Below are 13,461 nucleotides of genomic sequence, written 5' to 3' on the forward strand. Positions count from 1 at the left end.
AAATATTTAAATATTCCAAGTATAAAACCCCCTTGAATATATACTATAACCAAAGGAAATGCCTGAGTGCGAGCACACCACGTGGCTCATTACCGCCACCACAAGTGCGACTAGAACTAGAATTCTGTCAGTCCCCAGCAAAATCCCGGCCACCGGCGAGCCACACATGGCGGCGGCCGCTTCAACGACGTCGTCCCTAGCACGCATTCGCCCACCCTTACATTTGAAGCCTCCATTCTCACATCACCAGCTGCTCGCTTCGAAAAGACCAGCTGTGACGTTCACCACCGCCCAAACACGGCCTTCGCCGCCTCGACCGATCGCCGTCGAAGACGAGAGAGTTTACTCAAGGACTCGTTTGGCTTGCGGCGCGGGTCGCCGGAATTCCCCCGCCACCGCCGCGGCTGAGAAAGGGGATGGCGATAATGCGCGGCGAGTCCTGCAGTCCGTCCTGTGGGTGGCGGAGGGAGTGTATATCTTCTGGCTCTTCTTACTTCCGTATGCCCCAGTATGTATAAAAATACTATCTCTCCTCTGCTTTATCGATCCGTTTATGAATGGTGGAGGACGCTAGTTAGCGGTGGTATACATGTGTTTCTACGCTGATAACAAAAAAATATAAGTCTGATTTTTTTGGCCTTTATTTATAAAAAATTATGTGTTTCGATCATAATTTTTTAATTTTTCTTGTCGAACAAATCAATAATCATCGCAAAACCAAGAAATACGAGTAAAGACAAAGTAAAAGGCCAAATTGGCTTTTTGTCTGCCAAAAAAAAAAAGCCTTTATACTACCTCGAAATGTTTGACCGGTGGTACAAAAATCGAACTTTTTCGTACATCAAAAGAACCCGTTGGTATTTGAGTAAATTGTTGAACATTTTGGAATTTTCTTGAAAGAATTTTATTATTTTTAAGTTTTGTTCCGCGGACTGGTCAAACATTTTGAGATAAATGAGGTATTCCGTAAGTATATGGTGCTACTTGCCAGGATTGAGAAAGAGACGAAATTGTGTTAATAGGTATCCCATTTAATTTTACACACGCGACCTAAAAAAAAGTCAAAACTTGGAATTTTAGAGGAACATATATATTGGAATTTTGTGATTTTTATTCGCCCAAGGACTTGCCGATTCTATAGAACTTTTTTTAATTGATCTAAAAAGCCAGTAAAATTTTTACCCAAAAAAAAAGCCAGTAAAATTAGTAAGAATATTAAGAGTTGTGCGGGGGCAGGCACACCCCTTGTGTCCGCCTCTGTTTGTTATAGTATGTATATGTATTTTGTTTGTGAGAGCTGTATGTAAGAATCTCTATGCATATGCACCTCAATAGATTCATGTGAGATCTTTTGTGATGATGCTGATTTCGCTCAAAGGGTTAGCCAAATTACTTGTAGGGGGGAAAATTACTAAACCACTAATAGATGTTACAACTAACAACAATGATTTCAAAGTAGCTGCAATCTTGAAATATGGGATGTTCATGATGATATCATGAGTGTCGTATCATCATGTATAAAAGCAATTATACAAAATAGTATACAGAATGATTTCGTTGAATTGAATTCCTCCCTCTAAGCGTAGTGTTAACCAAAATGGATACTGTCGGTTCGGTGTTGGAGGATTGTGCTCTCCCACTTGAGTAAGAAAAGAAAAATGTTTGTGTTTTCTCACTGTCATGTTTGGAAGAGTATGGGAAAGAGATATTGGGTGTTGTTATTCTTCGTTTGTATTTTGGTAGCAATGTCTGTATTTTGGGAATACACAACCAGTGACATTTGTTTATTGCCAATTCCCACCAAATCTCATCATTCTTGTGAGAAATAGAAGTGGCCAAAATAAAAGAGTTGTCCTTCTCTCCGTTTCTCACCCTCTTGCACCATTTTTCACTCAAAATAATTTGTAGTCCAAAGAAAGAAAGAGTTCTATTTATCGCTGTGTGTTATCGTGTCTTACTAAATTTCTCACATCAAACAAGCTCTTGATTAGCAGAATGCTGGTCTCTGTCAGTTATAACAGTATTTTTGTGTTATAATCAGTAAGACCGGAATAAGTGGAGGCAGAGAGTGTTGTTAATTGATTTTTTCTCATCTATTCACCAGGGTATTGCAAGTTTGCAACGACTACTAATTGTGCTATGCTTGCAAATATTCTAAAATTGTCTCACTTAACGGGAGGAGTAGAGTAACACAAAACTGATTTTGGATATGAATACCATATCAAATCAAACTAAGCTTTTTGTGTTGCATTCAATTTGGGTAGGCTACATGCACCCCACCCAGTGTCCAAAGATCTAGATGAACATTCAACTAGCTTAGAGGGTGGTTTTACTTTCTATCAAAAGGGTTTTCTTGTGTTACAATGAAAACATGTTTGTGCATATCATCCTGCCTTATAATTTTCAGAAGCTTCTGCTTGTTTTTATCAATTTTCTGTTTGTATGCTTGAAGGGCCATCACATCTTCATGCCGAGCTTCTGTAAAAAAAAAAAAAAAAAACTTGCTAATAGGATATGGGAGTAAAATTTCCAGCACCTTGAACTTAACTTGAAGTTTTCTTGTCTATGCTTCAGGGGGATCCTGTGTGGGCTATCAGTTCAGAGACGGTTAACTCTCTTGTTGGCCTTTCCCTGAATTTCTTCTTTATTCTTCCTTTAATGAACTCTGGTATGTTTATTGACTTCAGTCATTGAAAATGGCTTGGTATTTGGGTCCTCTCTTTTACAAATATTTACTTTTTCAGTTCATGTTATCCTACAGGCTACAGCACATTCATTTAATTATATGATCCTCATCTTTGATACTGTTCTATGTCTTGTTTAGTTGCGTTTTCAGGTATTCATCGTATCTTTTTGATTGAATTGTCAAAGGTTTACTAACAAGGTCTGCCTCCATTAACACGATCATGATTCATGAACCATGGTTGCAATCTCATTGTTGTTTGCACAATCTTGTCTTTCGTTTCCTATTTCCATTACCAACTATTTCTAAACTGTCAATCCTGCTTCATGTAAGAGCTGATGCTCCTCAACCCTTTCGTAAGCATACCATTTAATATGTTATTCTGCCAAACCTGCTTCCTATCCATATTGTATTCATATTAATATTCTTCTGCCCATTAACTGTGCAGAAATCTCCCCTCACCATGTCCTGGCTTTTTTTTGGGCTAGTCAATTTTGTGCTTGGAAACTCCAAGATGGTTTTACTTCGTAGGTTACTGTAGAGGATGTCTTTTTCGTGATAGAAGTTTTCCCCAAAAAATATTACTCTTAACTGATTTGATATGATGATTAATATGGCTGCACCTCCACTTGGTTTTGGCCTGCATCTTGGAGTGCAAGCCCAAGATTGCTGATAATGAGGCGTGTAACAGTCTTGACGTGCGCTGGCATGTGTTGAGTACAACATCGGAAATATTGCATGCGAGATCTTTTAGTCAGACAACTGAACCTGTTTGCCATCCTTGGTTAGCTCTTTTGCAACAGTTCTTGTGGGTTTTACGAATGGTATCTGGAGTCCCATGCACAAATCATGTAGGCTTGAGGACACTGCTGCACGATGTCCCTTTGTATAACACAAATACCCACGGAGGTATCTGTTACATAATCATGGTCCAAGGCTCCGTGGTTCACGGTCAGTCGTGTCCCTTATTTGATGTGTGGCGATAACTATGCAAATGCAATGCTTTGATAAGCACTCATCAAAAAAGAAAATTTGTGATGGTATGCCAAAGCCAGAGTGACATAAAAATTGGAATGGCGATCTTGTATTCCATTTTTTCCTTCTAGTAACTACATTGTAAACCAGTTAGCAGGCTGGTTTTGTGTCGCACAATCAGCTGTAAAACACTCTTCATCCATTTTATGCATGTGATAACACATAAATGCTTGTAAGCTCTAGTCTTCTTCTGGCTTCTTTAGCAGTCTTATTTCATTGTAGCTGTAACCTTGATGAAATGGACTTTTTTGGCAGAGCAGTTGGTATTCGTCTAATTGATGCACCGGTCCTTCACCCAGTAAGGATTACTATGTAAAGCAAGTTTGCTGCGGATTTATGTTGTATCCTGTTCATTAATCTCAACCTCACTTTTGAAATCACAGAGTTCTCTTCTATACAGGTGGCGGAGGGACTATTCAACTTTGTTATTGGGTGGACCTTCATGTTTGCTCCGTTGCTATTCACGGATAGTAAAAGAGACAGATACAAGGGATCACTAGACATTTTATGGGGCTTCCAAATGTTCCTCACAAACAGTACGTCCACTAAACTCTCATGCTTAACTTGTAGTGAGTTCATCCTATAATCAGTCATTCCCATAACAAACAACTTATATTGGGATAGAGCCATCTTTCATTAGGTCTAAACGAGATTAGGTCTAAACGAGATTTTCAGGATGCCAGTTGGTTGATTTGATTAAATGACTATCAGGGCCAACTCAAGACTTTCAAGGGCCTAAAGCAAACTCCTATGATGGGGCCTTTATACATTTTCCAAAAAACAAAAACCCTTAGTAGGATTTCAAGTAATCGGTTCTAGGTTTCGGGTGCGAATAGTAGCATAGTAGACGATCTAACAAATATATCCAAGACAGAAATCTAATTGTTGTCTAATTCAATCTCCAAGCAAAAAAAGTTACACTTGAAGAAGCATCCAACTGAAAAAATTATGATCATTGTTTCGATGAATGCGAAGCAGATAGAGTTTAGAGACCTTACGGGAGCTAGTTTAGGAATTAGTTGAAGTCCCTTGCAGTACAGCACATTAAAACAATGAATACTATTTTGACTCCCTCACAAAAAGCAAACAAGTAATGAGAGATATGAGTATGTGTTTCCAATCCCACGTTGTCTGTGGAACAGTGGAAGAAACAAAAGACTCTAGAGAGGCTATAAAAGCCCGAGTAGTTCAGGCTTTGGAAAATCATTAATTTTTAAATTAGTTGAGTTCTTTCCCAATTCGGTGGTGGGCGTTCAATCCCATGCAATTTATCAGTAGCAGACCAAATACATTGGGACAACCAAAGTTAGGGGCCCTATTTTGGGCTACAAATAGGGGCTGGAAGCTATTGCTTCCCTGGCTTACCCCATGAGCTGAGGCTGACGACTATTAGTTTAACTAATTTTATGAACCTTCAAAACCAAGAGATCAATATTTACTGCTTAGATAGTATGTGATTGCGACATTGCTTAAAGTAAAGATACTTGAAACTTATTAATTCAGTAAACTTTTAAAGGCCCGCAAAAGATAATCAAACTTCTTTTTGAAATTTTAAATCTCTTTCAAAGCATTTGTCTTTCATTTAGTATCCCAAATGTGGTTATTTTTGAACTTTTTAAACCTGGGGTTGGAAGACCTGCAACTTTATTTATGAGAAGGTTGAAGGCAAACAAACCTTGTGGGGCATAGGAAGTTGAGAATGAGATTGCGGTTACACATCCCTGTGATTGAATCCTCATACGATAGTCGTTTAACTTACTAACCTTAATCAAGCGGCATAGCATCCGAGCATTCATTAGATTACGCATCTTTTATGCCGCCTGGACCACCTTTCTCAGTTGTTGGTAGTTGGCACACTAACCGTTCTCCTAGCAGCTTGCCAAACTTAGCATTGCCAGCCGTTGGCCGCCGATTTTACTTTATGTGATAACAGGCGGTCAGTTGGCTATATGCGTTGGAAGTCTTCATCTACTTTATTGAGCTCTGAAACCTGCCTTCGAGTATTCCTTCGCCACCCCTCAGAAAGATTCTTTTGGCTTTCTCTCTTTGGACTGGTTTTTTTTGTTGGCCTGTGAAGGGAGTCCTTTCATTCAAATTTTTGCATCATTTTAACTGACTGCCTGCTTTCTCTCCTGGACCCTTCCCCTTTTCTTTGCATCGAACCTATTGTTTGTAAGCTTGATTTTAAGGTCTTCAACTTATGACATGATTACAAATTTACAATCATCTAATGTCAGCGTTCTTAATACCCTACATGGCCATTCGGCTAAATGAGGCTGATGCACAGAGTGCTCCAAGAAAGCCCTCTCAACTCGCTTCTGTGATGACTAAAGGTGCACCTATTGTTGGACTCATCGGTGGTGCCATCTGTTTGATATCTGCGCTGTGGGCAATTTTCGGCCGATCAGATGGCAATTTTGGAGACCTAGCAAATAGATGGGATTTCTTGGTAAGTTATCTAGGATCCGAGAGGCTCGCTTATGCATTTATTTGGGATATATGTCTCTACATCATCTTTCAGCCTTGGTTGATAGGTGATAACTTGCAAAATGTTCAGAAAAGCAAGGTTTGTCTTGTAAATTACCTCAGATTTGTCCCAGTATTGGGATTGGTTGTCTACCTTGTTTATTTGAATCTTGATGAGGAGCTATAGTTAAATGTATTATTAACTGAAATCATATACATTCACCAGTACTGATAGTCCTGTATCTTTTCACCCAAATCAGAAAGGTTGCTTATTGTTAAAGGAAGATGTGAGATATAACAACCTTCATCATATCATCTTTTTGAAATTCCCCAGATTATGATGAATTGTGGTTGGAAGTAGTTGTAAGCACAATCAGATAGCTGAGCTTGTCTCCTGTATGTTGGATAACATTTCCTTGAATGCAGTTTACTGATTGCGTCCATGATATCTTTAACATTTGATCATTTTGAATATGCAATGTGCCGAATAAATTTTCTTTAGCCAATTTTTTGGGACTCGTTTTAAAGCCAGCCCATTATAAGGTTATTACAGAAGTTGATTCAATGGCTCAGGGAAACAAAGAGGAACTAGGCTAGGAGACTCTTGTTCCCCTTTCTGAATCAACTTGTACTTGCTCTTAAAACTTGCGAGCGAGTGTTGATCGCCGGCCAGTACAATCATTATCAACTCATTAAGGAAAATTATTCTTTCGTCATCAAAGGGTACGATAGCTTTTCGATGAAATTGAGTATGAAAGTGAGTTGCACAACCTCTTTTTATGCATAATTGCTCATCATATTGGCTTAAATTTCAGACAAAATCGCTTCCATAAGATTCTGGTCAAGACTTCTGTAAGAATTTAATTATCGTAATCAAACTCAGATATCGCAACATTCAAAAGAACAAGAAGACCAATTGAAGGTTGCAATGAAAGTGGGCCATAATGTGTTACTTCAAAATCAACAAACTCAAATTTTGCTACACCAAAAAGAACATCACAGGAAATTAGAACCAGAAACATGAGAGGTACAATATTTATCCTTGGTTGATATTAGGACAAGTTGCCACCGCTCTGTTGCCAGAGATTGATGATATCAGTGGCCTGGTTAAGGAGTATGATCATTTTCTTTTGGGATATCCATTGCTTACTCTCAAGAGTGGTTTTGAGCTCTTCCCATGCATCTTTCCTTGGCCAAAAGTAATACGGACTCAAAGGCACGGTGCCGTGGCCCGATATCATTTGATCTAGGCCTAGACCTATGTTCTTCTCCATCCATATGAACTTCAACACTAGCCTTGGCTTCTTCCTCACCACCACCTCAGGCTCAGGTTCAGGCTCCAGCTCCAGCTCCTCAGGCTCAGGCTCCTGAAACAAAGAATAGCCCATGTGACTAAGAAGAGAGACAGAACAAAAGGTTGCAATTAACGATCCTTCGACCTTATTAGGAAGTACTCAACTCCATCTCCCTGAGTAGAGGCTTTTCCATATTTGGGCTTGTATTTGTGTGGTTTTTATTTTGCATTTGTTGGGTTCTTTGTGCACTTAAAGTAGCTGGTGTTGGAAATTCCAACATTGTTTCTTTTCCCTTTTTATTGCTTAAGTCGTGTCTGGACTTTGCCTAATATAAATGCCATAACCTATGAAGCACTAACACTCCTAATTGCCTGTCGTATCCGTGTCAAAAACCAAGAGACACACGACACGCTGGGCCCACATATGGGACATGCTTAGTAGCGAGTCCATTAAATTATTTTACATAGGTGACACACCGGGGACACTCTGTGTCTCAATTTGAAGACGGACGGTATCATGGGAGGGATCGGTATATAGTATTGAAAGCTAAGCTTACTTTGGGAGTATGATGTTCCAAATTAAAAAAATGAGGAAAAAATACGAATAGATGAATTATGACCAAATAAAATCCTCGTTGAACTGTAATATGTGAAAAGGGGAACAACAAAAATTGTTAAGATACTATTAGTTTTGGTTTTTTACAGATGAAATGTCCAAGTGAATAACTTAATATATGTTCATAATTTTTTGTCATTTCTACCGCCACGTCTGTGTACCCATTTATTTAGAATGGCCGTGTCCTGTGTGTCTTGTATGGTCGTATCTGTGTCCATGTTCTTGTCCATGTCGGTAATAGGTAACCGTGCTTCTTAGGTCATTACATAATTATTTGTTCCTTGCATACATTTTATGTCCAAACATAATTATTTGTTCTATACGTACAGTTTGTGTGATGTGTTTGAAAGACGCTTATTTGTTCCATACATACAGCTTGGGATGTGATTCAAAGACACTTTCCCACTCGCGCTTGCTCTCCTGATGACGCGAATTATGTTAGATTGTACGCCAAAAATGTAGTAATGCAGTATAGTCGGCCATGCTCGAGGGACTCTGGACCCAATATTTTCTCCATGTGCAAGGTCTCCAATAAATTTTAACTCATTTCTCTATCTATATCTCTCTATTCATTATCCAAAAAAATTACCTCAAAACCCAAAACAAACATGGTATAGCGACCCTGATCCGCGTAAGAGGTGAAAAAAGTTTGTCAGAATCGCGATACAGAAACAGATTTACCATCACATTTATATGCGTTACGCTTACATATAGAGGGAGAGATTTTTCGGACCTTAGTTTTTTGGGTAGGGAAAAAATCATCGTCGTCATCGTCGTCGTCGTCGTCGTCTTCTTCTTCGTCTTTCTGGACCTTAGTTTTTTGGGTAGGGAAAAAGTCGAAGTCGTCGTCGTCGTCGTCGTCTGCGCCATCTTCGTCTTCGTCTTCGTCTTCTTCGTCTTCATCTGTAAAAGCAATAGCTGAAGCAGAGAGCAACTGCATCCTCCTAATGGGTTTGCTTCTGAGGTCAACAATGGTGGGTGAAAGCAAAGAAAAAGCCTTGTGCTTCACCGGTATCGATGAGGCTCTTAAGGGTTTCATTCTTGACTTGTGAGAGGTGAAAGAGGGGCATGTGAGACTACCTCTGATACCAGATTGAATTGAGATGGATGACATCTTGCAGTATTTTAGACTACAGAGAGAGAGAGAGAGAGAGAGAGCGAGCGAGCGAGCGAGCGAGCTGAGACAAGGTATGACCTTCACAGAGTTTTGGATAAGGCTGTGGGATTACACTTCTGATCATCATTTGAAAAAAGCAGAATTAGGATGGGCCCATTGGTTCCAATTGGGCTGCCCAAAACAGCCCACCACAATTGTTGGCCCAATGACCAGGCTTGCGCTGCCCATTTTCAAGGAAAAAACTTTGGGAAAACGATGGTCAATGACGTGTTTTGATAATAAATATTTGCTAAAGACATTTTCAGCATTAACAATTGTTCTTCGTATGTCCTTGGCGGGTATTAATTATCAAAACACGTCCTAGGCTGTCATTTTCCCAAAAACTTTTCAAAGTGCTCTTGCCAATGTGTAGTGAGGGCTGAGGAGCAATGCTTTAGAGTGTGTTCCACTAACTAAAATAAAGTACCTGTTTTTTGAATTAAATGTGATGTATCTTGATGGAATGACTTATCTCGTAAAACGAAAAAATAAGTACTAAGAAAATAAAAACCTTAGCGGAACAGGACCTGAAAGCTCGGAGGAATTAAGTTGATTGGATGCCAGATGATTTGAGGTAATTAAGTTGATCATGAAAAAAGATTTTCATCTTGCAGTGCAATTGTCGAGCTTTGTTCGAGAGATTCAACTTTAGCTGCTGGTTCTGTTTTTCTCAATTCGGAAATCATTTTCATTCAAGAATGTCATCCGGCATCTACAAAGGAATTATATCTAAATCAACAGAGAAAAGAATCTAAACAAAACCCCGTCAAGAAAGATGAACAAATAGAGCAATTAAAATAGGGGAGTTTTCTTTTGTATCTAAAGTGTGATCCGATTCCTCGTACCCTTAACACATATCATAAACCGGACCGAAAACAAGTTCGGTAATAACGCAAGTCAAAGATCAAAAGACAAAAAACCGAAGGGCGAGATAGATTCAGATCAAATAAATTACTCAAGAACCATGTAATTCCACCACAAAAAACCACTATAAAGGAGAAAACCAAATATATCATTCAAGTTTTTAGCTCATAGGACATCCATTTCATTGTAAGTTAACCACCCAAATCTACACAATTCTCCTATTTTCTTCCCCTTTCTTGGGGTCTGAAACGTGAGTAGCCGCTACCAGTCAGGCTGGCAGTCACCCTACTTATTCAAAGCAAAACCGAGCATCACGGGTCCCTTTTTGTTTAGGACCTTTTTTTTTTATCGTGATTTAACACCGTTTTTGTTTGTGTGGGTCAGTGTGTGTGCGGACATTAAAGAAGAGCATGTGATTTTTTGATCCCAAAGAACAACCAAAAAAATACGGAGAGAGAAAGAGTTGTCATTCAGTACTCTTAGAATCAGGGGCGGACCTAGGATTTTAGGTCACTGAGGTCAAATTTTAAACTAAACATAAAGAATACAAATAGCTAACAATATAACGCACATAACTCAATAATTCAGTGAACTTATTATGGAACCACAGCCGATTTTAGGGCATACGCCAAGAATGCAGTCACATTCGAAGCCCAATTTTATCTAAATTTGAGGGCTCCTAATTTTTCAAACTCTTACATATACTATGCCTATACATAAAATTAGTAAGAGAGCTTAATGCTGCTTTTAAAAAATGCAGAAGAGTGATATTTTAGTAATACTTTTGATTATATTTTTAAATACTTGTAATCATCATGCATGCAATCGAGCCTAAGGAGAAAAACTTACCTATTCTGTAAAATTTAGTTTGACTTGTTAATCCACAAATCATTCAAGTTTGCTGATCTATATATAATTCCTAAAGCTAACCCAAAAGTCAATCTAAGCGATAATCAAATTTGCCCCCACTAAAATTTCAGTTTATATTTGTTGTTCAAATTTTTTTTTCCAGTTTATAGCTTCCAAATTGAAGCCCAGGAATTAAATTTTAATAGATAATGATCATGGTGTTACTTTGCCTTCCTCAAAATGAGAGAGAGTACAAAGTGTGGGTGAGTTTGTACTTGGAAGTGGACTAGAAGTGTGGATCAAAAAAAAAAAAAAAGTGGACTAGAAGTTAATCACTCTCAAGTATTTCGGGAGGAGAGAGACCTTGGGTCAGCTTTATTTATAGGACAACTATATGTTGGGGCAAAGACTGTAATATTCTTGAGAAACTTGGGCAAAGTATGACTTGTTTTGGGGCAAAATTACCAAAATATCCAAACTACATATAGCTATCCCAGCATAATTTCCAACCCAGTGGGGTCAACTGACCCCTCTTGCCATTGAGTAAGTCTGCCCCTGCTTGGAATACCGTCAAGTGGTGCTCAACACTACTTAGCACCGCATATTTTTATTGGGTCTATAAACTTAGCAATGGATTCTTAAAAAATGTGTGGTGTTGAGAGACAATGGGGCACTATGTGGCGATGCCTACAAAACACCAAATAATTTTCCAAAAAAGAGAGAAAGAGCATTTGATATAAGATTTAAGGTCCAGCAAAATACGATTTCAGTCTAAAAATGGTTTTTTGCAAGCCCACTACAATGATCATAATCGTTCATTTTGTTTAGCTTATTAGGAAGATGGAGCATGCCAAAAATCAAGTTCATTCATTTGATATGATTTTGGAATATATTTATCTTGTGAAAAATAAGATTGTAACATTGGATCAAAACTCATTTCAACCATTTTTTGCTGTGTGTGTGTGTGTTGAAATATATCAAACGATGTGCGATCAAATTAATTTTTGGCATGCTTGCTACTTTTGATGAGTTCGCGTAAATGAACGGTTCGATCATTAAAGTGGACTCCAAAAAAAATTTCAGACAGGAAACTGTATGCTCCAATCCATTCGAAGGATTGGAGACTCCAGTTAAATGATACAAAAATACTAGGAACACAACAACAAAAATAATAAGAACACAACACCAAACACAATCTCTCACATACATGTAGAACTCACACGCACTAGTATATGGATCTCACATATATGTGGCAGATTGCGTTTGGTGTTGTGTTTAGATTGTTGTGGATGTAACACTTTTGAAAAATGATAATTTCATTCTCTGAGAGAAAAGGTACCTTTCTCTTTAGAGAGATGCTACATATACTACATTGTTTCACTGCATAATTACACTATATTTTATGTGGAACCACTTCGGTCTCAAAAAAATCTAAATAAACACCCATAATTTTTAAAATATTATTTATGAAATTCTGTAAAACATCATTCCAACGAATATCGATAAGTATGGCGCTCAAATACTACTAGTGGGTTCTACAGCAACAACGGTGGTGGCAGCAGGCAATAGTGTCAGTAGCGGGTCGAAAGGCCGATGAGCTCCAATACTGATGTAATTCCTCAAATTTTCTCGAATCACATCCATGGGCTAATAGGTGCTCTCAAATGTCACATCTGCTATTTTTTTACCGATCTTTATTTTGTTTTTTTATTTTTGTTTTGTTCGGACTTTTTAAGTCCTTTGTTGCATTTTCGGGGTCCGGTGAATGCTTTTTATTGTTTGGTGTATGAAAGCATGTTTCGTTTCCTAAAAAAAATAATCATAATTTCACGGCAACGGTAAAAATGTTTATTCGCTCTTGCTATATATGTAGATATTTATTTTAAAATTATGATCTAAAACATATGATCATATCTATTGCGGCAAACACTTCCATGTATTTTTGTTATGGATTAGTTTTATGGTGGTAGTTCATGATATTTCTTCAAAGGATTTTGATATTCGTGCTTTACTTTTTACTGATAATGCTCCACTTTGTTTAGTAACTTCACATTAAAAGTAAAATACCATCAGTTAAAAGTAGAACGCGAATATCAATTTTTTTCTTGAAAAAAAATAATATATAACTATGGTCACTTCAATAGGCCATAATGTTTTCCAGTACATACAGACCCTATCATACCTAATAATAGTGTTGAGTATAGCATTGCTTTTGAAAGGGTGATGAAAGTCTCTCAACGTGACTCTTGCCAAAAAACTTTTTTACGCAAATTTGACAGATACAAAATACAACAATTGAAAAGACATCAACCTAATAGCGGAATTTTTTGTTGAACAACCCACACCCCTAACTCTGAGAACTCATGGTTCCGATAATTGTTCATTTTAGGTCTCTAAACTTAATCTATTTCTTTGCGCGCAATCACTAATAAATTTTCTAAATAATTATTATTCTCAGTTTTCTATGTAAAACTTTTTACTCATTACTTCAAAAATCT

The 13,461-nt window shown here is 37.9% G+C and overlaps 2 protein-coding genes across 2 annotated transcripts; one reads left to right on the top strand and one right to left on the bottom strand.

The window, feature by feature from the left end:
• On the top strand, positions 1–6,464 carry LOC131301532 (uncharacterized). The gene is made up of 5 exons (XM_058327887.1): positions 1–508; positions 2,575–2,668; positions 3,979–4,016; positions 4,119–4,254; positions 5,956–6,464. The coding sequence occupies exons 1-5, from the start codon at positions 59–61 to the stop codon at positions 6,369–6,371; spliced, it is 1,134 nt and encodes a 377-aa protein (XP_058183870.1). The 5' UTR covers positions 1–58; the 3' UTR covers positions 6,372–6,464.
• Positions 6,465–7,100: 636 nt separating this feature from the next.
• LOC131301427 (uncharacterized) lies at positions 7,101–9,307 on the bottom strand. Its single transcript, XM_058327725.1, has 2 exons — positions 8,828–9,307; positions 7,101–7,551 (listed from the first exon to the last, which is right to left on the bottom strand). The coding sequence occupies exons 1-2, from the start codon at positions 9,206–9,208 to the stop codon at positions 7,237–7,239; spliced, it is 696 nt and encodes a 231-aa protein (XP_058183708.1). The 5' UTR covers positions 9,209–9,307; the 3' UTR covers positions 7,101–7,236.
• Between the last annotated feature and the right edge of the window lie 4,154 nt (positions 9,308–13,461).

Source organism: Rhododendron vialii, chromosome 9a, assembly GCF_030253575.1.
Source record: "Rhododendron vialii isolate Sample 1 chromosome 9a, ASM3025357v1".
NCBI classification, from domain to species: domain Eukaryota; kingdom Viridiplantae; phylum Streptophyta; class Magnoliopsida; order Ericales; family Ericaceae; genus Rhododendron; species Rhododendron vialii.

Coding starts and splice junctions, on each gene's coding strand:
- LOC131301532 (XM_058327887.1), top strand. CDS start 59: ATGCCTGAGTGCGAGCACACCACGTGGCTCATTACCGCCACCACAAGT. Junction 509..2,574: donor TCTTACTTCCGTATGCCCCA/GTATGTATAAAA, acceptor TCTATGCTTCAG/GGGGATCCTGTGTGGGCTAT. Junction 4,255..5,955: donor CCAAATGTTCCTCACAAACA/GTACGTCCACTA, acceptor ATCTAATGTCAG/CGTTCTTAATACCCTACATG.
- LOC131301427 (XM_058327725.1), bottom strand. CDS start 9,208: ATGTCATCCATCTCAATTCAATCTGGTATCAGAGGTAGTCTCACATGC. Junction 7,552..8,827: donor TCCCTACCCAAAAAACTAAG/GTCCGAAAAATC, acceptor TCTTTGTTTCAG/GAGCCTGAGCCTGAGGAGCT.